General features: G+C 42.3%; 1 protein-coding gene across 1 annotated transcript in view; it reads right to left on the minus strand.

Annotated features, from left to right (window-relative positions):
- The window catches only part of PREX1 (phosphatidylinositol-3,4,5-trisphosphate dependent Rac exchange factor 1), a 150,870-nt gene extending 125,163 nt beyond the window's left edge, over nt 1–25,707 (minus strand). The window contains exon 1 of the mRNA XM_054391765.1: nt 25,546–25,707. Coding sequence (XP_054247740.1) covers nt 25,546–25,707 — 162 coding nt within the window. The remainder of the gene's footprint in view (nt 1–25,545) is intronic.
- Between the last annotated feature and the right edge of the window lie 1,153 nt (nt 25,708–26,860).

Here is a 26,860-nt window from a genome sequence, read left to right on the forward strand (position 1 = left end):
CAGCAGCAGAATCCCAGGAAACTGAGTGCTTATTCATGACTTGGGCTCTGTCCATTTTCTGAGTTTCCCCCTGCACCCTCCAATGCCGAGTATTCAACAATATCTTCTTTTAGCTTGCCTCTTGTCTGCCACTTCCGCATTTAATTGCAAGTTCATGGGTATTAAGGGGCTTGCACAGCTGAACTAAGTCATCTTGTTTTGAAGGCTCCTTTCCTCATAAAAGGGGAAACAGTTCTTTCTCTGTCTTTCTGTCTGTCTGTCTCCACTTCCCTTTCCTTGGCCCCTTCCACCTTTCTCCTCGCTGATTTTTCTCTTTCCTGTTCCCTTTCCCATCCTACATTTCTTCTTCTGTCTCTATAAATCAAACTCACACTTCCCAGAGATGTTGATGTGTGCAGGAAGGGAAGGCAAAGCTCTCAAACGCTAGCACCTGTTCCTAAAACAGTTCCCAGGCTTCTGCAGGAGTTTCTAGTCTGTGTCAAAAGTGTGTGGCAGAACAGAGCAGAACCACCCACTGCAATCCCTCACTGGTAACTGACCCTCTGCCAGGGTGGGATATCCTTTGTCTTGTACAGCAAGTTTGAAATGAAAATATGTAAACTGAGGCTGTAACTTCTGCAACAGTTAACTACTGAGAAGCAACAGTGCGAACAACTGCACTCTGATTTCCTGATTGCAACGTGAATCCTGACTGTATGAGCTTACTTTCTGCCTGCACTGGGCAAGACTAGTTTATTAACACTGGCTGTAGTGTGTAAAAAGAAGGGCAGCGGGGTGTGTGGAAAAGGAGTAAATAAAGATGGCAACAGGTGTCAGCTTCAAAGGACCTCAAGTCCACACTGGACTCTCTTTTGACAGTTGCTATGTCAGAAAGGAGTAAATCTGCTACCAAAACCAAGAGCCAACATTGCCCATTGAAACCTAAGACACAAACCCCAGAGGTAATTAAGCCATATGATGACCAAAATTTCCCCTCTTCTTTCTATTTCCCCTCTTTGCAAGCTCTGCAGACATCTACAATGCCATGATTTCACGTAAGAATGGAAACCTTACTATGAACAGGGCAAACTGGGCACCCCTCTCTGACACCTCCTCTTTTTTCCACATCCACAAGTCCCCAACAGCTCAGCCCCTTGGTCCTGCAGCTTGGTAAGAAGAATGTTAAAGAGAAAAAAAAAAAGAAGACTATTTTGTTCCAATTATTTAAAAAGCAGTGCAGAAGGGAGGAGGACTTCTCAGCAAGAATTAGTGCAGTACTGAGTGTTCTGCTGTGAGAAAATAGTTTATATTTTTCATGTGGCTGGTTGATTCATTAAGCCAATATCAATCTGGAATTAGAAAACTTTCCCCATTTTGAAGATGTACACAATCTAAAATAAACACAAAATTTGCTCAGCTGTACACTGCACAAGACACAAAAAAAAAAAAAAATATCCTGCCTCAGCACTCCAAAAGGTGAAGACAACATGAGACTGCAGAGTCCTCTCCTTGCAGAGCTGTAAGAATAACAAGATAACACCAAAATGCAGCCTAATCACTTGCTTATTTGTGCCTGCATTTTCTCTATGCTACACACTCATCTTTTCTGACTGGGAGTTTTGATGATGCGAGTATGACCTTCACAACACTTCCAGAGGTTCACACAGAGGGGCACCGGCAACAGCAAAGTCAGACACCACCAAGTAACAAATTTCAAGACTGCCCTCAGTTAACATCATTTTGTTGAGGGAAGAGTAAATTTGTCACTGGTAGGACAAGTAACTCTTCTCCCACTCCTACATATCAATTTTGCTGAATAATCAGGTAGTGGTCCACAAATATCAATGGTTTCTGGTGTCGCTTCTTCTAGAGACTAGTCTTACCAATATCTTGTCTGAAGATATGCATGTTGCTTCTGTGTTGGAAGGTTATGGCAACAGAACTATCAAAAAGCTACAACGCCAATGTAAGGTAACAGAGCAAGTGCCCTGCTGCTGCAGGAGAGAGCTCCAGCCTCTCTTTTGGCAAGCACTTAACACACTCTTGATGTTTTATATCCACTGAAACAGAGAAGCCAAATTGCCTCAACAATTCTGCACATCAAAGCATCTGTCTGCTTCGTAGTTATCAACAGCAGCTGGAGGTCGTCTGAAAGAGGCTTTAGGTCACCATCCTATGTGTTTTGTGCAGCATGGCACTAACACTCAAAAGCAGGTTTTGTTAAGTTCCCCTGACCCTGAATTTGTGGAAGGAGATGGTAGAACATTTCTGTTGTGCAAGTGAGTTTTTTTTTTCCACAATGATTTGATTTCACTGTCATTTGAAAGCTCAGCACAAAAGCCATTTGCATTCTTTCCCCCCCACCCCATAGTCATTAGTTATTCAGTCTCCTCAAGGCCACTTACTAATGGACTTAAATGAGAGGCACAGCTCAGGCTTACTGTGGAAGATGGCATTGTCAACCAAGCTCCTCCTGCTGAACTGCCAGAATGATTTCTAGCTAGAAGAACAAGTGGCTAAATGTGTAAACTGATGACCATGGATCAGCAAATGAACCACATGACAAATGCCACAGCAGAGGACCAGCACCCGTGAGAGTTTAGCCATCTTTAAAATCAAAAGTTTTTGGGTGAGATTTTTGGGGAGTGGTGGGTGGGGACAATGGTATTTTAATTCTTTGCCTTTTGAGTTCTGAGACTTTCAGTGATGGTACACTCTTATTCTACAAGACAGTCTCAATCTGACTGAAGCACAGACTTCACCATACTTCACTACACACCTCTGCTGTACAGCTGGGGGGGAGGTTTATTCTGCTCTCCAGAAATAGATCTTTGTAAAACTTAAGCTGTCACAGACCTCCTCAAGGTCTTCCATGTGAGCTTGTGTGCTTAAGAAAAAAGCTAAGGCACAATCATCTCCAAAGATGATCTTGGTTTTTTTCTTTTCTTGCCCCTACAGATTTGAGGACAAAGGAATGTAAGCATATAAGGAGGGCAGAAAAAAGAAAAAAGAGGCAATACGAATTATATGAGATTAAGTCCACAAGAGAAACCAAGAAGGATGATAGTGCACAAGCTGCAAGGGTCTTGAGTAGCTTGGACAGACCCAGTCAGCATGTGCACATTCTGAGAAACCACATCCCCTGTTATAGCTGGAGCTACTGTCAAATGCCTCTTGATACAAAACTAGTCATTATTACTAATGCTATCATTAATTGTTATTTCACTTCATATTGTAAAATAATGGTTTGCTCTCATTAAGCTCAAAGGGCACCAAGTCTCTCGGAAACAATTACGACAAAACAACAATTAAATCTAAGCAGCTTTTCAACAATGCCTGTGCTGCTCTGGCCAACAACAGGATCCAATCCCACTGACTCAAGGCATTTAAGGAAGCACAACTTCAGTACAGCAAAAATAACCAGGAGTCCTGAAAGGAGATCTCCTGAAAACAGCCCATCAGGCATATGCTCAGGCAGATCGTATCTTGCAAACAGATTTCAGCAGCAGACTTCAGAAAACAGCACCATCTGGATCAGATTTGCAACTCTACCCAGAAAAGAGAAGGAACAGCCTATGGCACCACTGCAAGCATATTTATAAAGTGGGGGAATATCAGGCTGAGATGCAAGAGTGCTAAGGGGAAAATGCTGTCTACGAGAGAGTGAAGAACGCAGCTGTACCACTAAGGAAGTGGTGTGAGGAAGCCACTTCACAGCATAATGAAATTAGCCAAGACAAAGATAACTGGAAATGAGGCAGCTGGATGCCAAGAACATTCACAAAGGTGAAACAAGCCAGGTTCTGGAGCCAAATTGTAGCTTATGAACAGCACACAATTCTTCTATCTGCACACCAAACCTCTACCATGCTATGGTGCTCCTCTGTGCAGAGACAGCAGAGCCAGGCGTGTAGGGAAAGCTGACAGGCAGTCCCCCCAGGAGAACCTGGAAAGAGAATTTCAATGTACAATTGAAAATGGTCCAGTGATTTACAACTTTGAGAATCCAAGCAGACAAAACATGCTGTTATTCTTCTGACCCAAGCAACTAGCCAGAAATGTGGGAGAGCTGCACACTGTCTCAACTAGGAGAAAATTCTTAATCAAGTTAGGTCATTTTGTGTATCCTCAAAAATCCACAAAGAACTGTAAAGTGACCATGCTCCTCATTCTATTACCATGCAGGTAATAGAAAAAAGAGGGAATTTTTGGGGGGGAGGGGGAGGAAGAGGTGGGAGGCAAAGGCCAAACCAAACACAACCCCCAACAACTCATTTAAAGAGACTTTGAAAGCTTCCAAACATGATATATGGCTTGCCACAAAATTCTCAGGTCATGTTATTTGCAGGACATACTTGAAACCAGAAAGAAAAGAAATTACTTGTCAAAAAAGGAGCATCTAGACAATAACTGTGCAAGACTAATCACTCCCAAATGTCAAACATCCACCCACCAGCATCACAAGACATCCCCCCATGGTATCCCTTCCTACCATTGTTAGCATCATGGTAAACCTGGATTCCCCATTCTGAGTTTGAGGAAATTTGTAGTTCCACAATTACATTTAACTGTTCAGTTGGTTTACTACTATTTAAAAAAAAAAAAAATCCATACATTTTTTGTCTTTAGGGATCTGCCCTAGTTTAAAATATGCTTGACTTTTGGAGAAGTTAAGAGTGCTCCACAGAGCTAAGTCACATTTACTTTACTAAGGACTGGAGTGATTTAGGACTTCACCACCTCTTCTACATGGCTGGCACTTCACTGCTGGAAGTTCAGCACTTCACTGTGCATGCTCTCTGCCAGTTTGTGAGCTACATCTTTGCGTCAGCATAGTGTCAGCCAGCTTAGTTCAAGGCACCAAAGGAACACTTCAAATTAAATTCCCTAACTTAAAACTCAGATACATTAAAGATCCCTCGCACATTTCAATGAGACCAAAAGGATAAGAGTTATGAATACATTAAGTAAGGTACAAGGAAATAATCAGACAGGAAAGCTGCCTACGAGCAATTTAAAAATCCTTTGACTAATTCCTTTCCACTGTTTAAAATCAGAGAATGAAGGAAATCAGAACTGGGAGAGATCAGAATGTCACTTTGTGCACCAAGGCAGGAGCACAGTGTCTTTTACACTTCTCTCAGCAGTCTCTCATTCATTCTCAGCAAGAACTAGTTTCAGGCGCTTCACAACATTCCCTTTATCTATTCCATCGCTTCATTATCCTGGCTTTTTGAAAGCACCTCCTAATTTTCTCAGTTGCTTCAATTTAAACCCATTACTTCTTGTCCTATCAATTACGGCTACAGACAAGAGTTTACTTCCTTCACCTCAGCAACTTTTCAGCTTCAGCAATCCAAATTCACTCCAGTTTTGCTTTTTCCTGTTGTTCTTTTTTGTATAATAACAACTTGGAAAGCTTATACACAAAACTTGACATTGTCCTATTAAGCAAAGAACTTCAATAATAAAAAGAATTTAAGAATCCCTTCCATTTTAGCCATAATAGTGTAAGCATCTATTACTCGTGCCTGACTTTGAACTGTACCTCCAACTGTCTCCCATAGTCGTCCTCAACCTATTCTGATTATGTCTGCCACAAATACAGCTAAACAAAACCCAGTCTAGGTTTCAGCTGTTTATTCAGTAAATGCTATGATCACCATGCTCATTTCCTAAGGAGCAGAGCCAAGGCTGCAGAGGATGACCAGCATGCTGTCCAAGCAGTACATTCTAGGTGACAAATCCAGCCAGGGAAACATGGAAACAAGGATTGGCTCCCTGCTCTTGTATACGAACACTTAGGGTTTCCTGTGTGCAAAGGATCTAAGTAGTGTGTCAGACGAATGGCATTTCAAGTTCTTCTCATGCTAACAGCTCCTCACTTGCTTTTTAAGGAAAAAAAGGGGAAAAGATCAGATTAGATCTCAGTTCCTGATCAGATTTTTTAGCCGTTTTCTTCTCTTTTCAACAATCTCTTCTTTTCATTCACTTCTGGGGGTGTGCCTATGCCTTACTGTGCCTACTTTTGGCTCTGCTGTGAGCTCATCCATTCTCCAACAAAGAAAGCTATCGTCCAGGAATGAAAAGAAATGCTTTCTGTTGATCCCTCATACCCAACCCTTGGAGCAGTCACATTATTCTGTTTATGTTATTTCAGTCTCTAAAGGGCTGCTGGCCTCAGTTTCTCCTACTTCTTTGCAGATTCCATGTTTTCCTCTTAAAATTCACAGCAGCACGGACTGAAGCTTCCACTGTGTTTCACCACTGAAGTGAATCTGACATGTTATTTAATGAAAAATTCACATAGTAGTGTATGGAAAAAAATTAGCAAATTTTTTTGTTGCTTCGTTTTCATTTTATGTTGAAGAAACAGCCAGTGCAACTGCAGAAGAATTTTAGACCTGGAAAGCAGATATGAGCTGAGAAGGAGCAGCATCATCTAATATTTAGCACCACGCACTTTATGCATGAATGCCCTCCCTAACTCACTCTAGACTCTGCCAAGATTTCCAGCTCATGCATGCTTTAGCAGTTAGTACTACACATCAATGGGTTATGAATTTGGAGTTATGACTGCTATGTAAACTTATTAAGACTCCACTTGAATCGGTAATTGCCAAGAAGCAAGAATCCCATAATTCTGCCATGGGTAGAAGGTGCAGGCCATTAATATATGGGCAAAGTATGCACGTGTGTGAGACAAGTATGCTGAAACATGGAAACTATTTAGAAACTAGAAATATAGACACAGGCTACTGCTCCAAACTAGGAGCCAAGCAAGATGCTTGGGTAGGATGGTGCCAGTGTTCTAGCCAAGCCCCATCTTCTACTCTTCCTGGGCAGTAAGCAGGGTGGAGAACCTTCCTGCTGCAGAGCCTGCAGACCCCAGGGATTTGCATACAGCACCTTTTTGGGTGAGTACAAGCCTAACTGAATTCCATCCCTCTTCTGTTGCATATTCACCACTTACTGCACAAAAAAATGGTTTTAGGGATGTTTTAGAAATATTACTGCTCCTGCTTTTATACTGCTGCCAGCAAAATTCAGTTTTTACATATACACAGAGACTGTAAATTCAGGTGAGTCTGCAATATGTAAAAGACATTACTTTTCTAATGTGTTCTCTTGCTATCTTCTTTACATCTTTGAGTACATAACTTCCTTTATAGGCTAAACGATTCTCAGTTCACACCCTTCTGTTTATCACCTTGAAGGTTAAAATAAGCACTTGAATCAGTTTGAAAAATAGTTATTCTATACTATAATTGACATAGGGACAGCTCCTGGGCTGGCGAATGAACACTAAGGGCAAATGAATCCAGGAAAAAAAAACAAGAGTTCATGCAAGTAACACCAAAAATCATGAATAAAACCCCTGCCCCATAGCTCTGAAGCACATAGCTCTCATTTTAGTGTTAATTAAAGAAAGACAGATAAAGAACTTGCTGATGGATTTCACTGCACATCATAACTCCACATTTGAAAGTGATCTGGAACTGATAGACATGTTTTCCTTCTCCCTCTCTCTTACAAAGAGAGTAACTCCACTAGCAAGGACAAAGTGTGCTAGAAGTGTGCCTCATCCAGCACAAACAGGAACCCTGTTTTCAGAACAGTGCTGTCACCACAATATACATATCACAGAGCATCAAACCTTTTACTTCCAGGTACTCTAAAGTAGATCACACCTTTTGGAGAGGCATCCCAGAGTCCTGACAGATTCACAGAGCCTCAAATGAAGAAGTGTGTGCTGGAAGTGTCTAAATCAGGGAGACCTTGCTGGCAGATGGCATCATGCATCCTATCCAAAGCAGCAGAGTTTCCCACAAAAGATGGTAGGTTTGACAACTGAATATCATGTTACCAAGACACACAACACACAGAGAGGTGTGTAACTAGTTTGTGTTACTGCCTGCTGTTTAGACTGCTGGGAAGGAGTGAGGGATCTGAGTGAAGACTGCGATTAATTCATTCAGATAAATTCCACTCCTGCACATTATAATGGACAGGTAATATACATCTCTAAATAAACAGCTTTTAAGGTTTCTGTCACTAGTGCTACAACAGGTGTATCATTAGTTTAAAAAAAAAAAAAAAAAAAAAAAAAAAACAACCAAACAAAAAAAACCCAACCCACCACCACCCTCAAGCCCAAATTACTCCCTACACTAAAAAAACCCCAAGGAATTTGTTTTCAACCCTACTGACCAATTCCACCAGCTCAGCTGAAACTTGCTTATACCACAAGCATAACAAAATAACCTAAGCTTACAAAACAGAAGCAGACTAAGGCAGCACTTCCTCCTTTGACATTATCACTCATCAGTATTTAACATTTCTTGATTTCAAAAAGCAAGCTCTAGTCTTATGGTGGAGGTACACTGCAGATGACTTAAGTGACCAGTGAAGGGTTGGAAGAGCCATCAGAGCTCAGTCCAGATGCAAGCTGTCATACAGCAAGGCCACATCTGAACTCTTCTACCTGCACAGCTCCTGCCCACACACAGTCCAAATAGAGCCAGCATCCGTAGAGTGTGCCATTGCCAGCCAGCCTGGATGTACAGCACCACCTCAGACCTCCAACAGGGGACCTCTGTGCTTGAAAGACCTCAGGCATTTTCCCTACCATTTTCCTAGTGTCCACCATGTCTAAAGTGTATGTGGCAAAATAGTCAAGTGCTTAAATCCTCAGCCACTCCATTTGCTATCCTACAGATAATTATGAACTGTTAATTAACATATATTTGGGCTAAGGACTGTGACTCTCATTTGCCAACTGATTTAAATGGGATGGGTAAAGCAATTACCTGTCCTCTGCCGTCTGTTCCTTCCTCTCCTGAAGGTTACACCTCTCATTTCAGCCAAGACGTGCATCTGTGCCTTAAGCACTGTCCTCTACTACTCAACAACTAAGCATTTAAACCACAGAAGCTTTCAGTCTTCATTTATACATTAAGCTGTAACCTATAGCAGCTGAAGACATCCATTCATACCACAAGACTTCAACTTCTAGGAATGTGGCAAGGCAAATAGGCATGATAACTGTCATGGTCTCCCCACTTTAAACATGTTTACAGACATAAATCAAAGCCCCAGCCAGTGAATTGAAGTGAAACTGGTAGGAATACCTTCTGGTTTGTTCTACTGTAATCTAAGATAACAAGGTGAAACAGAAATTCTAGGATAGTGGCACAGCACATAAACTGGCAGTTCCAATTATTATTTGCAATAGCCAGAAAGCACTGAAATTATAATCCCAAAGTATCCACAGTATCAATGTAGCGTTCTGCTCTGCATCAGCCACTCCCAGTGAACCTTTACACATCCATCTCCTTTCAGCCATGCAACAGTGTCATTTCCCTGCACCAGCAGTATGTACAAGGAGGCTGGAAACACTACGTCCTCTTCTTTCCTTGGACCTCCACACAGCCTCACCAACTGCTGAAGTGGAGCAGAACAGAAACACATGTAGGGACAGCCAAGAAAGTGTGATGAGGGAAACAAGACATGGCAGGAGGTTGTATTCAATGAAATAAACAAACAAACAGTCTAACACTACCTGGGGCTACAGTATTCATCACACCAGGTGCCTCAAGTGTAAGCCTTGGATTTGCAGAAAGATCACATCAGCTGGGGTGAGAGAGCAGGAAAGTAATGCTCCTATGAGGGCACTGTTCCACCTGTCTCTGACCAACTTGCCCTCAAAATCAGGCCAATCTCTTATTCAAAAAGGTCAATAGTATCATGGTTTGCAGAACTATGTTGTGCTACCCTTTTTATTTCAGCACCATGTCAGGTTGAACAAGGCATTAGGGGCCTCTGACAGAGCTGGAGCTCATGAACAGAAGCCTTTTTATGTGAAAATAAGGAGAATTGGGGTAACACACAACAAGGATGTTGACTGCAGACATCTTCAAAACAAATGAAAAGGAGGCAGCTTATACCTTGGAAGATCAGAAGTGCATAGAGAGGTGCCAAATATATCAAAAATAAACCCTCCTGTCCCAGAAGGCACGTTTGTGCAGTGAATTTCAGGATTCAACTACTTCAATTCGCTTTCAAACAAGTCTGAACCTTGAAGCTAAAAAGAAAAAATAGGAAGAAACTTCCTTTCTGTGGCATCTCTGAAGTTCCAGTTCCTCATAAAAAAAGCAAAAAGTGCTGCGAAGCCGTACAAGTAAAACGTTCAACTAACTGACTTTTGTAACTAAACTTTTTCCAAACCCCTCCTTGGACTGTGTTTGGCCTTAGACAGTTTTGCTTTGCTAGCACAGAATGGCTTTTCCTAGTGAACACAGGGGCAGCACCAACAGTATGTCCAAACCACTGACATTTTCACTTCATTTCTCTCTTCTGCACCTTCCCTGCTCAATGTGCACTTGACTGTGGAACTCAGGCTTGCACTTACTGCTTTAAAAACTACTTCTGCACAGTACTGAGAAGAGTAGCAGCTAACACATACACAAGCAGACCAGGCAAGTGTGAAACACCAGATGTCTGAGTGTTTGCACTTGCACTTGCTGAGATTCTAGCATAAGCACAACTGCTCAGACAACTGCCACAGGGTAATTCTGAGACATAACATAGCTCCTTTATTTACATTTTTAGTACTCACTAACAGCAATGAGAAGCTACTGACTGGCAAGGACAGCCAAGAGTTACATTCTGTACCGTATGTTCACACAGGACTACAGCAGGAAAACTCTCCCAGCACAATCTCTCACATCCAGGAGAGGTACTCCCATAACAGAAAATTGTTAATGCCACCCATCCCCATTGATTATCAATCTGTGCAAGAGATTGTCAATATTGCTTCTGGCCATGCCTAACAGTCCCCCTGGAACGGAGCTAAGACCACCAATTCATCAAGCACTAACTGCCAAGGATGGTTGCCAGCTGGTTGCCAGAATAGAAAACTAAAGCATTAAATTTTTTGTTGCACTTTTTCCACCAAAAAAAAGAAAAAAAAAAAAAAAAAAGTATAGCTTGCATATCATTTGCTCAGCTTTTTCTTCTGAAAGATGGAAGGAATGAAGACAAGATAATTAGCTTCAGTTGCTGACTCTGTTAATTACTTCCTCTGCAACCTTTGGAAAAGTCATTTTGCCTTTCTGTGCCTCAGTTTCTCCATCTGCTACATACTGGTTTTCTCTTTTGAGATCTTTCTGCTTAATGCGCTTCAAAGCAAAATTATCTACTAAGTAAAAAAGCCTGACACTTTTCTTTCCATTGGGTTAAGCCGGGTTTTGATACCACGCTGCCCCAGCAGCTCCTCCAGAACCACATGAAAAGAGAACTCATGTCACGCAGCCTTGCCTCCAAATACACTACCTGGACATAGCAACTGCTGCCACTGCAATTTAATTCTTGCTTGCTGATTGCAAATTTCAGTTCCTCTGGTTGTGTGTGATGTACAAGGTTTGATTCATACTTTTTTTCCACATACTGTGGCTTCTCTTGTGCAAAAGGCTTCTCTTGTGCAAAAGGCTCTCCTATGGCACACATGTGCATACTGTACATAAAGTGTAAAACCCGTCCAGAGGCTGGCTGTCTTTTCTGGCTTCGCATCAAGGTGCATATAAAGTTGTTTTTAAATGGGGCAGGAAACATAGGTCAGAGTGAAATTCCCAGATAGACCTTGCTGTTCATGACATTCATATTCTATACATAGAAAATGCTGGTACTGCAAGATGCCAGGCACCTGCTAGAACATACTGAGCTTTCCCAGCTTCTCCTGGCTTCAGCACCCTGCAGGTGAAGTCCACAGCACAACCCTCAAAAAGTGCGCTACCAGATACAATGCAGAACAGACTATCACCACAAGTAATCTTTCTTTTCCCCTTTTCCTCTGCTACTCAGTATACACTGCAGAAACCTTGCAGCAACCTTCACCAACAAATCCATCCATAAAGCAAAGTTTCATCAGCTTGATCTGTTCACCACGTCAGAATCAAGACATGGCTGAGTACATTAAATATTTAAAGAGACTTAATATTTGATTAAAAAAAATATGCATTTCTTCAGGGAACATTTTGCTCACTGAGTGAAGAGTAAAAAAGCTTCGCCCCATTTGACAAGCATACAAAACCCAAATCCAACCAACAATGAAACTGCAGTAATAAAAACTGCACAACTTCTAATTTAGAACAACAGGAACTTCTCATAGCTGATTTTTTTAAGAGAATCATCAGTTGGAGAATAGTGAAAGACCATAATGATGTCGTATGTCTGCAATGACTTCCAATTCCAGAAGTACTGACCTGTCATTCTTTCTGACTTCTCAAATCCATCTAGAACCAATACTCTTTCCAAATGCATTTGGTTCAAAAGTCTTGACTCTGCCTTAAATTTATTGGTCCATTTTTGGTTCTAAATGCTTTTTGCTCTTGCTCCTTAACTTCTAAGTGCAGTTACTCTAGCAAAACACTACTTTTAAGTGCTGAACAGAGAAGGAGGGATGCACAGAAGTGGGGGGGGGGGGGAAGAAAAAAAAATACGCAGTAAGATTTTCTGTTCTTGTGCAATGGCTTTGCAATCCAGGGCAAGGGAAGGCAATGGTAAACCAAGACTGGGGTGCTATGTGAAGGCCAAAGGACCGAATCAAGCACTATACTAGAAATTCACTAGAGGCAAAGCTGGAGGTCTGTCTTGGTAAAAGGCTCAGGAAAACAGACACTGCAACACTAGATGCACTGGATTTTGTGTCCTGCACCATTTAATGACTACATTAAACCACTCCAGTGGCATTTATGTCTTGTATAAACAACTTAATTGGTAAATCTCACTTTTTAACTACACCTCCCCCAAAAATCATCTTTGGTCCATATACTCTGAAAATTGTTATTTATTTACTGGCAAGCTTTCAGAATGTGTTCTCCTCAGATGCAAGCAAAGCACTTGTGTCAGTGCAAAGGAGATGACATGTATCTGCATCTGTGGGATAGTTCCACGTGTAGAATTTTAAGAGCCAACAAAGGAGCCAAAATCTGGGAAAAGTGTCTTCCCAGTATCTGTCTCTTTCCTGTTGAGGGATCATGCCGCTGACAACTGAATGCTCACAACAAACACTTCTGCAGCTCTCTTTGGAAATCTTCCCCCACTGTTCTTCCCTTATTCTGTGTCTTGTCAACACCCTCTTCCCACAAACAGCTGCTTCCCATCTGAGCTGATCTCCGAGCACCGTGTTGGTAACACAACAGAGACAGAACCACTAGCACCCAAAGGGGTATGAGCTAAAAATCACATTCAAGTGTCCAGTGATTATCATTTGAAGCTTTGATTTTCCACAATAAATAGGGAACTAAATAAAAACAAGCAAGCAGCACTTCATGTGAAGGACCAAAGTGCTTTCAGTTTGATATCTCAGCTCACAACGGTTGATAATGACACTCAGAATTAGGTAATTAGCATCCAGTTCCTTTTCACACTGTCCTAAAGTAGTTCCACCCATTCAAACTATATTTCCTTTCTGTCTTCTCTGCCACAGATCAAGAACACAGAAGATCTCACGTAACAATGACAACACAGCCAGCAATGACAAAACTCTAAAGAAGGCTGAGGAAACCCATTCCCAACAATTCTGGCCTAGCACCTAGAACTTTTACATAACAACAAAGCACTGAAAACAAATCCATCCACAGCATCCATCACCACAGATCACTCAGCACCGGGTCTGAGTGTCAGCTCTGCGGTGGGTATCCTGTTCTACCAGAGTTCTCTTTTAGCAAGAGGTGCCACAGCCTGGGGTGGGGCCTCAGGCTATGCCTATACCAGTAAGCAAACACTGTCAGGACCTAGGCCTGAGCCTTTGCAAGTCTGTTAGAAAACTGTTCGAGTATTTCCTGGCACCCTTTGGCCCAGCCCTACTAGCATTTTTCTGAACAATTCTGAGGCATGGTGCCAGAGTTAGGATGGGCCACGGACCATTCCCAAGAGGCAGGGTGAACATGGCCACCCTTCTCTGAGACTTCAGTGGTACAAGACAAGACCCATGCCAGTTGGCCTCAGGGCCACAGAATAAAGCCTGGCACTGATTTATTTACTACACTTGTAGCCCAAGCCTCTTGCTTAACAATACAGAGCACTAACCACTGATCAGATCTAACAAGGCAGATAAACTTTTGCCTCCACACCTTCTCCTCTGTGACCTACATATTAAATAGCAGATAGCCTATTCATATATTACTACATCATTCCTATTATAATTAGTCCATTGTTACAACAACAAGCTGGATTCTGTTTAAGAATCAGGTTTCAGATTCCAAAACATTTTACCAGGCCAAATATTTTACAACTTAGTTATTGCCCCCTCAAACAAAATGGAAGGGGCTTCTTTATCTACCTAGTGAGAAGGTTAATAGCAAACAGCTCCCTGAGAGGTGATGAATTCAAAGCAGTTGTGAGATGAGACACAAAGTCCCATGGGACCAGAGACTTTGCTGTGTAGCTAAAACCCACCCACCTATCAGAGATAAGAACTCACTAAAATGCAAATTCTTATCAGGAGTCTGTCCCCAAAGCAGGGCCCTCCACCAGTGACACACCGCATTTTGAATATCAAGGAACTCCCCTCTTGTCAGCTTCCTCAGCCTCCAAAATCCCTAACTGCAACTTAGCACATTTTATTCTCTTTTCTGACATGCATTTCCTACATGTATCCCATGGCAGGGTGTTCCAGGCTTCTCAAACCTCACTAGGATGCCAGAAGAATGAGCCAGCAAAACTTTCAAGACAAGGCTATTGTCACTGGAGTGAAACACTGTAGAGGAGGAAATGTATACAAAGATGTGGATGATGTTGTTAGCCTTTTTCAAATCTAAGCCCATTCCAATGTATACAAAGGTAGTCAACGTCTGACAGCCGTCCAGTAAAATGAGTCTCAGAAGTACAAAGCTGTTTCTTAATAAATTGCTCAGATCACAAGGACAAGCATCACTTCTTAGTGGTAATCTCAGCAGCCAAGGTCACCAGTTGCAAAGGACTGCGTTAGGCTAGCCTCCCTCTCGAGAACTGCTCCACTCAGGGAAGGTGTGAGCAGTGTGACCTTTAAGCCATCAGTATTTGCTCACTCTTGACACATTAAGGCATGATATGTTAGAAGAAAGAACCTGGGTTTAGCATCAATGGTAGTGACACTGGTTCAGAATTAAAACAGCAGCCTGATTTGTGCAAGTCAAACTCCTAGCCCAATCACACCCAGTTTCATACCCAGAACATACAGCCAAACAGTTCATAATATACACTTGAAGGGTCCCTGAACGTCCTAACCCTCAGACAGTGGCAGCTAAACAACTGACAAATCCACAGGGAGCAAATACTCAGCATCCTGCGTATTAGACTGTTTGCTCCTACTGGGCTAGCTAAATGATGACTAGTCTACATGGATTTTTAATGACTAAAACACAGTGCTTGTTAAAAACTAAGTGCCCTCATTTGACATAAGCTAAGTGGTTTAGGAATCAACAAATTAACCTGCTGGCACAAGAACTGACCACAGGCAAAACCAGAAATACAAAATGAGAGGTTGAGAATGGCCACGACATTTACTCCGTGAATCATGGGACTTCAGCTAAGTTCCAGGAAGATGTGGTTGATAGGCCTCAATAAAAATATTCCAAGCAGTGGCAACAGCAGTGAGATTGACCCTTATATGAACATAAATGTTCCTTTAACTCAGTTTCATGACCCCATCATCTCAGTAACCACCCTAATCTTTAAATAATCGAAGTGCAGAAATCTACTGCCCTCTCTGCAGCTCAAAGGTGTACAACACAAAATTGCTGCTCTTCCTGGTACTGTAGGGAAGTCACATTGTCAGTCAGTTTGTGACAAATTCTTGTGCTAATACCACTGGGTGAAAAAGCAGGTTGGCTTTCATACACAAGTATTATAATGCCCAGAACGGTGCCTTTCTGTCACTAGGTTTCAAGGAGCCTATCAGAGCTCCCATTCAGATTTGTGCAATCACTATCTCAAGGCTTGACATATGGCTATCAGCTGTGTAAGCAATGAGTTGCTCTTCTAAAGCTCATTAGGAAGAGTGAAGGAACTGTTTTCTAGCCACAGAGCTGTTTTCTCTTACTCTGGTCTTGAGATCTGCAGTTCAAAGGGAGCCAAGGCCTCTTCAGATGAGTGGCTTCTGGAGGTGGAAGGAGATTGTATATGCAGGAGTTCAGATAACTACCCTGAGGTTCCATCCCAGTACAGATCTACTGCAGTTCTGAATGTCCGCTACAGCTTCACTCAGTCATACGTGCAGAAGGCAGTGTTAAAGCTTAAATGAGGCTTGGTTAGGAATCTTCATCTGCAGTAGTATTTACACCTAAGACCCTGATTAGATCTTAGGCATGCTGTTGGTGGCAACCCCCAGTCCAAGCCTCAGTGGAATGGGAAATGTTAATAAAAGGTAGCATTCAGTCTTTATGAGGGATGGCTTTGCATGAGTCGCTCTGCTTCACAGTGAATTTACTCCAGCTGACTGAGAAATTACATTCTTGTATATTTCAAATAATTGTTTTCCTGTAGATGTAAAAGGCTGAGAATGCTGCAGTTATTCCCACTGCTAAATGGGAACACTTCAAAACAGATAAAAAACTTGATAAGGTAGTTAAGCATCCAGTCCATCCTTCAAAGAGACAGGACTAGTTGCTTCAACACAGAAACCAGAAAACAAAACATTAAGACAGAAACAGAGACAAAAAGGGTGGCAGAAGAGGAGGAAGTAGCAGCCACCCTATCCCACAAGTCCAACCCTGCTTTTTATGTCCTGAATTCAAACAGCCTTCATGCACCCTGAAACAGCATCACCTTTGACTGTGCCAATCAAGGGACTGTTTGTCAACATTCAGAGCATTTAATAGAAATAGTGCTGTATAAATATGGATTCAGTATCCCACCACAATACAAAGACAATGGTAACAAGCAGCAGTATTAGTGAACTACAGGTTTTTATGTCATCTAAAGCACAGAACAAAAGAGCCTGTCTGAAAGACAACTGAAAAGAAACTTTGCTCAGAGAAACTGAGAGTCACGGCCATTCAGGACAATTTCAAAGATTTGATCCACAAAACTGTTTGCAAATGAAAAAACTAAACCAAACCAAGCAAACAAAAAAACAAACCAAAAAACCCACCCCAAGCTTCACAAGTCCACAGAAGGTATTTCTATTTCCTAATTTCAAGAATATCCAAAAAAAAAAAAAAAAAAAAAGGAGGTAAGGTCCAGAAGATTTTAAAATCTCTGCCACAGCAAAGGCCTGGTCCAAAAGAAGCCAACAATGGTTTCTGCAAAGCTTTGGCATTGAATTCCCATTTTGTGCAAGAAAACTGGTGGTAGTCTGCAGGTAATAAAGACCTAACAAATAAGCAGATACCTGCAGGTCAACAGTACCCTGGCAGTGACCAATCCAGACTGTCGTTGCAGAGGGGGTCTCCAGCATCACCAAAGTTCAAGCACACATTGCTATTTGCAACCTAAAACACACTGCAACTATGCAAGACTTAACATCACTGCACTCACTGCAGGCTGTGAATCCATTTGAGGCTGGAAATAAAACAGAAAAGGGATTCTGCAGCTGGAAAAGAAGGAGATTCACACACATTACTTTCTTGCAAATGCCTGAAGGACACAATAGGCAGGCAAAAGAAATTAGTTTCTTGGAAGCATCATCTGGATGCCTGCAGGCAGACACTGCACTTGGGAGATCCTGCTTCTTCAAGCCTTAGATACCCTATTAGAGCAGGATGCTTCTGAGACTGTCAGAATCTGAACACAGGAAAACTGGCTTGAAACCACATCAGTCTTCCCCTTAAGGAGAATTCAGTATTGCCCTTCTAGGGTATCTCCCAGAATTCGAAGTACTAGATTGCTCTGTAAATCCTCTATGCAGACACCTAAACACTGTAATTAGTATGAGGAATCAGATATCCTTAAATACAGGTACAAACTAAGATAAACCTTACTTAAGGCTTCTGTGCTATGATTTTTTACATATATATATAGTATAATGCACAAAAAAGTGAAGGAATCCATTCCTTCAATACTTCTAAAGCCTTGGAAACGTCTTGTGCCTGTGTTTTGGGCACTAGAGATCAAGAAACAGATTAGAGAAGCTAGATAATCACACAGGAATTATCAGAAGTAAAATTAAATAGGTTTTGAGAAGAAAAAAGGTCAGTAACTTCACAATTTAGTCTAGTCTGAGACAAAATGTAAAAATATCTATTAAATACTTGAGAAACTGAGGCAAAGCAAAAAAAAAAACCACATTAGACATTATCTTAAGCATTAGGAAGACATATCTAACATTAAAGATATCTAAACACCAGGATAAACCATCCGAAACGATCCTCCTTTCAGAGCAGAATATGATGGAATGGTTTGTCAAGGTCCTCTCCAAGACTATACTTCATGATTCTATGATATGGTGTAAAACTGCAGAAACACACTGCCAACTTCTGCAAAGCAGTACTGTCTGTGGCACAAACACCGTCACCTCGGAAGTGGAAAAAAAAAGAAATCAGCAAAGCTTTCCAACTTTTTATCTTTCTATATTTAGGAACAAACAAGCTCCTATAAGGAGCATCACTCTGCCTCCCACAAGTATCAGTCAAAAAATGTGTGAAATCAAGCATGCACTCAGCTACGTGTGGAGCAGCTCACTCATATTATTTCTGCCATCTATGATGTTGGTTCCACTTGTCCCCATGCCCTTTCCTACCAAAGCCCAGGGTCTTTGTCCCTCCCTTACACTCACTCCACTCAGATTGCTGTTGCAAGGGAGTTTTGTTACAGAGGCACCAGCAAGGCGGTGGGAAAGCACAGGGCAGCCAACCTCTCCCTTCCCCCAGAGATCATGACACATGTTCAGACAACAACTGGCATCCCTGAAGTGAGAGGGAGGGACAAATGGCAAAAGGGCTGATTGATGATATCACTGCAGCTGAGGAAGGAGAGATGCAGAGCCAGACTCAGGTCAAACAGCTCATTCTGGAGGATGTAGTGAGACCAAAGAAGGTCTGTGATAAAGGATAACAAGGGTCAGATGCAGCTGGAATGAGCTAAGGGTAGCAAAGAGAAGGGAGTTTTAATTCTCACCTGTGAGGCAGTAAAGTGGTGAAACTACACTGGGGTTTGATTGGTATTTTCTCATTGCGGAGATGCTGTGAGAGAGCAAAAAGATCTAAACAGCTTTGTTCACATGAAAAAATCCACTGTACTCCTTTATACCTTTAATTTGTAAATCCTCACTGCAAAAGGCATGGGCTGGCCACACAATCTTCCAAGAGAAAAAATTAAGCTCAGACATGCATCTCGGAGCAGAAAAGAACCTGGGAACTCTGTATCCTCATCCCTGCCCTTAGACTCGTGGCTCACAAATTGGGCTCTGCAGACTACAGGCTCAAATGAGTAACATTTTCAGAGCTTTCTCTTTACTTTTTTTTTTGCCTTTCTGTTTTCCACTTCCTCACTTTCTTCAATTAGTCTGTTTTATTCAAATTATCTTTTTGCATCCAGAGCAAAAGAACCTTTTAATCCGTTTCAATTTCAGCTGTTAGCAGCTAATTTTGTACTACACTTAGTCCAAATAGTAAACTATACCAGCAGAATTACCAACCCCAAACATTCAAGTGTCATCACACAACCCCTAAAAATTTACAAGCTTTTTATGTTTTGCTATTTTGTTGTTGTATCTTTAAACTTAGCTTTAAAGGGGGCTACAAAAGTGCCATTTGAAACGAAGGATGCAGTCTTTCTCAATTATGTGCCAGGAACCAAGCTTTTAAGAAACACCTCCCATGCTGAATAGAGTCAGCAGAAAATGTTGATCATATGATTTGTGAACATAACCACTGGCTATAGGTGACTGCACGTGACCAACACACCAAAAGAAAGACAGCAAAGCTAATTTAGATCACTTCCAAACAAATTTCCTTTTCCATCTCCTTCCTCTCCCCAATTGCTCTTTAGCTGTCTCACAATAAAGGAGCAACATTACCCAAACCATATGGTTCACCTTTCAGAATTAGAGTTTATCTGTATCTGCTGAGGGTGAAACAGGCAGAGAACCGGGTAGGACAGGAAACCACACCTCACAGCTGAGACAAATGGTCTGTTTGCTACTCTATCTGAGCACCAGAGCCCTAATCTTGGATGCAAACAAGATTGTGAAATATGAAAAAAAAAAAAAAAAGAGGCCTGTGATGCTTATCATATTTCAAGATGGGTGGAGTGCAAAATCCAGAGATACTAGATCAATTACAACTATAAAGTAAGCAAGAAAAAGGAGCATAACATAAATATTTTGACTTTGTAGGATGTGGGTTAAATTATCTGATGGCACGTGTCCTAATATAACATATTTATACAACTGATAAGATGGAAAAAGACTTCTAGTCTCCATATAAAGGCTAGAATAATACTAAAACCTAAAAATAGTCCTGGTACAACTACTTATCCAACTTGATACCTGTCTGATAAAGACAATGCAACTTTCAAACTGTTTTCACGCCTGCACAGAACACAGTGACTCCTCAAGCTAAAAGTATATCCTGTCATCCTGACACTAAAATTTACAAGTTGGTGGTTGGTCTTTGGAAAGATGAAGGAGCTGAATTTATAAATAATATGGAGAACGATTTGCCTTTATATACTTGCAATTACGTCAGTTGTGGGAACTGCATATGCAGATTAGAGCGAAGTGTTAAGTGAAATTAAAAGGATGGCCAAAAACAAGTTTAAGCAACAAAATAGCTACCTTTGCAGTCTAGTGTGTTGGATAATTACTGTTACTACACTTCCATGTGTAAATCATATGATTATATCTACAAAGTGGTAAACCAAACCTTTAAATACTAACTGTCGTGTGCCCACTATTCAATGTATTTTTAGAACTATGGTAAATGAATATGTCTGAAATCACTCAGGGCTCCTCTGTTGCCTTATCTGAAAGCTGGTCTTTAACCACTGCAATATTAGTACACAGATTTGACTGGGATTCTGTGAAATGACCATGCAGCATTCAAACAAACCATAACCATTCCTGTCTCAGTTAACTGTCTGCCACTTTTCCACACAGGCTGACAACAGGGGCAAGAACAGATCTCTAGAGAAGAGGTTAACTTAAGGGCTGCAATGTGCAGACACTGCACCCCAGTACCCAAAGACTCTACTGTCAACCACATACTCATGTGCAAGACTTCATGCCACCAGACAGATGCTTTGACATTCTACTCATCTGGTCACTCTAAATTATCACCTGGTTTGATTTGTCACACAGAAAGGTTTACAACATCACATATAAACTGTAAACATTTCTGCATACATTGTAGAGAGTTAAAAGATGCCAAAGGGAGGCAAAGGATTAATTGAATCTTGAAGTCTGGAGGCTGAAAATCCTTACGGTTTACGATCTCACCAGAGACTTACAACAGAATTATCTGCCTTCATCTCTTTGAAGTTTATCTTACTCCACCAGTAACTCTAAGTAAAGTTCCATTAGCTTCTGACAATTTTCCACTTTGCTTCTTATTTGATCAGTAGTTTTTTAATGGCATAGGAAGCCATATGTTTTCACCCAGACTTTGTAGTTCCCCCTGCTGCTTAAAAAGGTTTGGGTTGTAAGGAGCCTTTATTAGCAAAGTTTGTAACACATCTGCATAACGGCAGTATTATCTATTAATACTTCTGGTTTACACAGCACTTCTTCAAGAAGGATTCTGTATTTTGCAACATCATACCTGGCCTAGCAAGATGGCAGATAGGACAGGACACAATACAGCATGTCCGTATTCATTGTTAAATCAGTAACAGCAGATCAGCTATGAGCTAGCAGAAAAGAGTTGGCCCATTCTCAGCTCCTCATTTTTAGGCTTAATCCAGGAAAAGTAAAAATCATGATATGCAGGTAAGTATCATATCTGTATTCTATTACAGAATTCCAGGCTCTGTTTAAAATAAATAGCTGTATCCCTTGAAATTGATCATCTCATCTTCTGAGATCTGGAACAACCACAGAGAAAAGCTACTGGGTTTCATTCTGATACATAATACTGTACAGTATTGATACAGTTCTGATAGTTCTGATACATTATACTGTAACACAATCTAGCAACAGGAGTACCAGAAACTAAACAGGAGCAAAACTGACTAGGTACTCCTTCTTGTGTCCAACACTCAATGGAATAAAAATGTTACAAACAATATACACAATGAAAAAATAACTGTATGTATTAAATCTGAGAGAGTTAATAGCCTCATTTGGCTGTAGTGGCATGGTGCATCTGAATTAAATTTGCAGATACAACCCCATTTGTCAGAATTACTTGAACTATGAAATAGAACAGATTCTAGAAACTAAATTGCATTTAAGTAAGTAAACAACTGGAACGTTTTTATCAAAAGTGTACAAAACTCATAGCAAAACGTTCTTAGTGGTGACTAATACCATTTTTCTTGTAAGAACAGAGAGCTCCATGTTCTATAACTGTAATGATACCTATTTTAATAACCTATGGAAACAAATAAAGACCATGATCTTTCAATCATAGCAGAACGTTTTTAAGCATGCAAAGAAAGAAAAAGGAAACCTTTCATTTAATATAGTCACATATTACTCTTCTAAAAAGGTACAAAACACTTTTAATAAATCAAAGTTACTTTGACTTATTTGCAAATCCATAGAATTAAATACTTCAGAGATTCTTTTACATTACCAGGGAACACAGGAAGCTGCTGCTAGCAAGCACCGTCAGCGCTGTGAATAAACCCATAGAATTTAGTTGTTTGCTTTTTAAAACATTGTTTCTTGAGAATACTTAATGAGGACTAGGACTTCAATAGCAAATATTTAACAAAGAATACAAATTCCCTCACCCAAGCTTTTTCTAAAACACAACTGTTCCATCCCACTTAGGGAAAACTCATTCTGATGATGGAAAGATAGGAGATTTATCCTTCCTTTATTTATCAAAGCTATTACCAAAGTTTCCTAAGAAAAGGAACATGTACCCTGCCTCTCTCTCCTCTCATGCTTGACAGGAGCAAGTTTCCATAAGATGTGGGAACTGCAGCTGTCCTGCACAGAAGAACTGCAGTCTTTTCTCCAGCCAAAAATTGCTTCAGCAACATATGGAAGTATAATCAATCTCAGTACAAGTCACGCTATTAAAAAAAACCAAAAAAAAAAACAAAAAAACAAAACACAAACAGCAACCCACCACCAAACTAACATCACCCAACCACATACAAGTGTTAACCAGGTGCATTATCCCAGAAAATGTAGCAGTTTACATTTATTTTGCTCTGGGTTAGTGCTACTCACACAGAACATAAGATGGTAATAAAGAGACCCATGGGGCAGGAGCAGCAGTTCCTATGCATTAACATCAGAGCACTCAGAAAGACAAACTAATGGGAGTAAAGCAGACTTTGTGAGGCTAAAGAACAAGGTCTCAGTGCCACAGCTTTGCTTTCACTAGTGGCATATGGCAAAACTTCTGCCCTATAACTGCCTATAATTCCAGAGACTATATAGATATTATCCTTGCATTGTCACGTCAGCTGTCCAATGTGGGACGCAGGGCAGAATTCTTTTCTCTTGTTAGAGGGTATTAAGTTATGACCATCCACTAAACTGAGGCAAAAAGCATTTACCCAAAACATATTTTAAAAATTTCATCCCACTACTGCTCTTTGTAATCTCACATACAGCAATAGATCCTCATTCTCCTTTCTTTGGTTCTAACACGATTCAACCATCTCAATGCAGTTGTGAGATTCAGCCCGCAGGAACCTGGTCAACGACTGAAGAGAACTCATTATTTAGGATAGTACATGAACATTCAACACATGCCTCTGTATGACTGTTGTTCTAAACCAAGGCCTACAGATAGGAAAGATCATACCCCTCAGTGCTTTACTCAGACATAATTACTAAAACACAAACGCTACAGCGGGGTAAAGCTGCACTATCAGAATCAACTCCCCAAGATTACACTAGAGCCAACCTACACCCGGTCACTAGTAACTGTGAAAGGTTCTGACTGTCTGCAGTGCCATCCTGAGACCACAGCCAAGTGTACTCTGCCAGCATCTTCTACCATTACTAAGGCATACTAGTCACTACTGCTCTTGTGAAAACTACCCAACTAATGAATGTAAATAAAGAAAAAACCTTGGTTTGGGTTTTAATATATGAGAATCCCATTAGTTAACACTGGGGATGTATTTAACTGTAATAACTAAAGTTAAGAATACATGCAGCCTGAATCTGCATTCCAGCCTGCAGCTGACAAAATCTCAAATTCAGTACTTAGGACAGAGGAGTTTTCTGAGGGTTTTTGTTTTGTTTTGTCTGTAGGGTGGGGCACTTCTGCAGCCTGAAGCTTTTTTAAGAACCTTCTCACACTATGACACAATCCCAGTTCTAAAGGAACCTAACTGGAACTTCACTTGGAAGCTTTCTCACTCTAAGTTCAACTATTTGAGGGAGAAAAGAAGGATTTAAGTAGAGACTAGTTCATAAAGCAACCACATCCTTTACATTTATCTTTTATGCTAGTCAATTTACCACTTGAGTGAATCTGAAAAAAACACTAAAGACAAACTGATTTCAAAAAACAAACAAACAAAAGCCTTGCCAGAAAAACAAGTCAAAAGGGTCCAGGGTCTAAGCCCATTTAGATGAAATCAGGGTTCAGCATTATCTAACAAAACACCAGAAACAATTTCTGCCCTGTCCAATCTTTTAGAAATCTCTACAGAGACTTCCCCTGCTTTGATTCTTGATCTTTGTGTGATCAAATAGCTTCTTCTTCGTCTTTATGACGTATCTGTTATCTACTAACTTTTACTGCAGGCTTTTCTAGTTATTTGCAGGAGTGTGGTGGTATGCTGATGAATTCCACATCTAGAGCCCATATAGGAAAAAGGAAATATCCAGATGGAGTATTACTTCTGAACTAGTCCGTGGATAATTTCGGAGGCGGGTATAATTGTCTCCACATGCACAGACACACCCGGTGCGATCACGTATTTGTGTTTACCATTAAAGCAAAATATACGTTATATTTGTTTATAAATAACAGGCAACAAAGGTAAAGTGTCCATGTAGGTGCAACAGCAACTTCTAAACAACAAAGGGATAAGGCACTCTAAAAAGCAGCTTCATTCCTTGGTCTGTCCCTCGTCACCCCCAGCCAGGCATAGACACTTCCCCGCTCCCCGCGGCCCGGCAAGCGCCAGGATGCTGCGACCCCCGGCAGTTGCATCGCTCCGGTGGCAGTTTCTCCTCATCGGAGGAGAGAACGGCTGCTGCCGGTCCTGGTTTGCCCACGGCGGACCCTCCGCATCCCTCCGCAGCCTCTCGAGCAGAAGAAAGTCCCCCTCAGCGGAGCGGACTGGCCCCAGGCACTTCCCACAAGTTGAGCCAAGCGCTGCCGCGCCGCCGGGACGCCCTCGCAAGCCCCCGGCCCGCCCGAAGAGGAACTGCTCCGCTGCGGGCCGCCCGCCCAGGCCCCCGCGGTGCCCCCAGAGGGGGCTTCCCCCGCCCGCGCTGCCGCTCACCGACTGCAGGAAGTGGAGGGTCCCCACGTAGTCCCGCTCGGTGCTGAGGATCTCGTTGAGGACGCAGAGACGGAGGCGCAGTTGCCGGTCGGTGTCCTTGGGGCAGCCGGCGGGCTCCGCGGTGCTGAGGGCGCCGGGTGGCGGCGGCGGCGGTGCCTCCATGGTGGCGGGCCGCGGGGCTAGGCGTTCCGCTTCCCCGCCGCTTTCCTCGGGCTCCTCAGGAGCCCCCCATGGCAACGCGGTGTCCGGCGCGGCTGGGCAACGGCACCCCCCTGCCGCCCCCTCGGCCCTGCCTCGCGCGCTGGTGGCGGCGCTACACGAGCCGGTGGCTGAAAGGAGCCCGGCTGCGGGACATGCCGGACTAGCCGCGCGGCGAACACTCAGCAGCGAGGCAGCCCTGAATGAAGAGGGAAGGGAAGCCCCGGCGGCGGGGAGGGGAGGGAGGGGGAGCGAGAGGCGGGCGGGGAAGGCGGGACGGGGAGGGCGAAGGCGGCGGAGCGCGGCCCCTGGGGGCCTGGCCTGGCCGACGGCGGGCAGCGGCCTGGCGGTGCGAAAAGGCTGGCGGGGGTGGGGCGGCAGGAGCGCGGCCTAAGCCCCACACACTCTCACACCCACACATACGCGTCTTACAGCTGTGCGCCTCACCTTCGCGCCCCTCACAACCATGCATCCTGTATTACACTCTGTGCACCCTGTACTACACCCTATACACACATCCACACCTCACACCCCACGCTTACAGGTGTTTCACTCACACCCCTCCCACACCCATTCCTCACATCCCTCATTCACTCATCCCACTGTGGATTCCTCACACAACGCAGGGACATAAACACACCGTGGCCACTCACACTTCGAGGGTGTTCCCAAATCTATACTTCCACCTTGCCCTGCACGGTGCTGGGCACAGAAACACAACTGGTACACAGAAGTCATACAGGAACACGCACACCAGAACGTGCACAAATATGCAGAAATAAGCTGGCGCAGACTTTTATGCCACCAGACAATGTATATGGCAAATGTGTTTCATTGCTGTGAATCAAAATCATGTTTTTTTTAAGGTGATTGTAAGTGCTTGTGCAGAGGGAGTGAGCATGAATGAGGCAAACTGTGCACAAAAATAGACCCAGACCCAGTCCTTCAATTCATTGCTGCTCCACTTACTTCCAGAAAGCTATCTTCGTTCGTACCAGTGGAGATTCTCCCAAACATCTCCGTTACACCACAAGAAAGCTGCCAGCGTTTTATCAAACCACAAATAGATATTTATTTGGTTTTAGTTAAAGTTTCAAAAGGAAATTTTAAAACAAAA

This window comes from Indicator indicator, chromosome 24 (genome assembly GCF_027791375.1).
Source record: "Indicator indicator isolate 239-I01 chromosome 24, UM_Iind_1.1, whole genome shotgun sequence".
Classification (NCBI taxonomy): Eukaryota; Metazoa; Chordata; class Aves; order Piciformes; family Indicatoridae; genus Indicator; species Indicator indicator.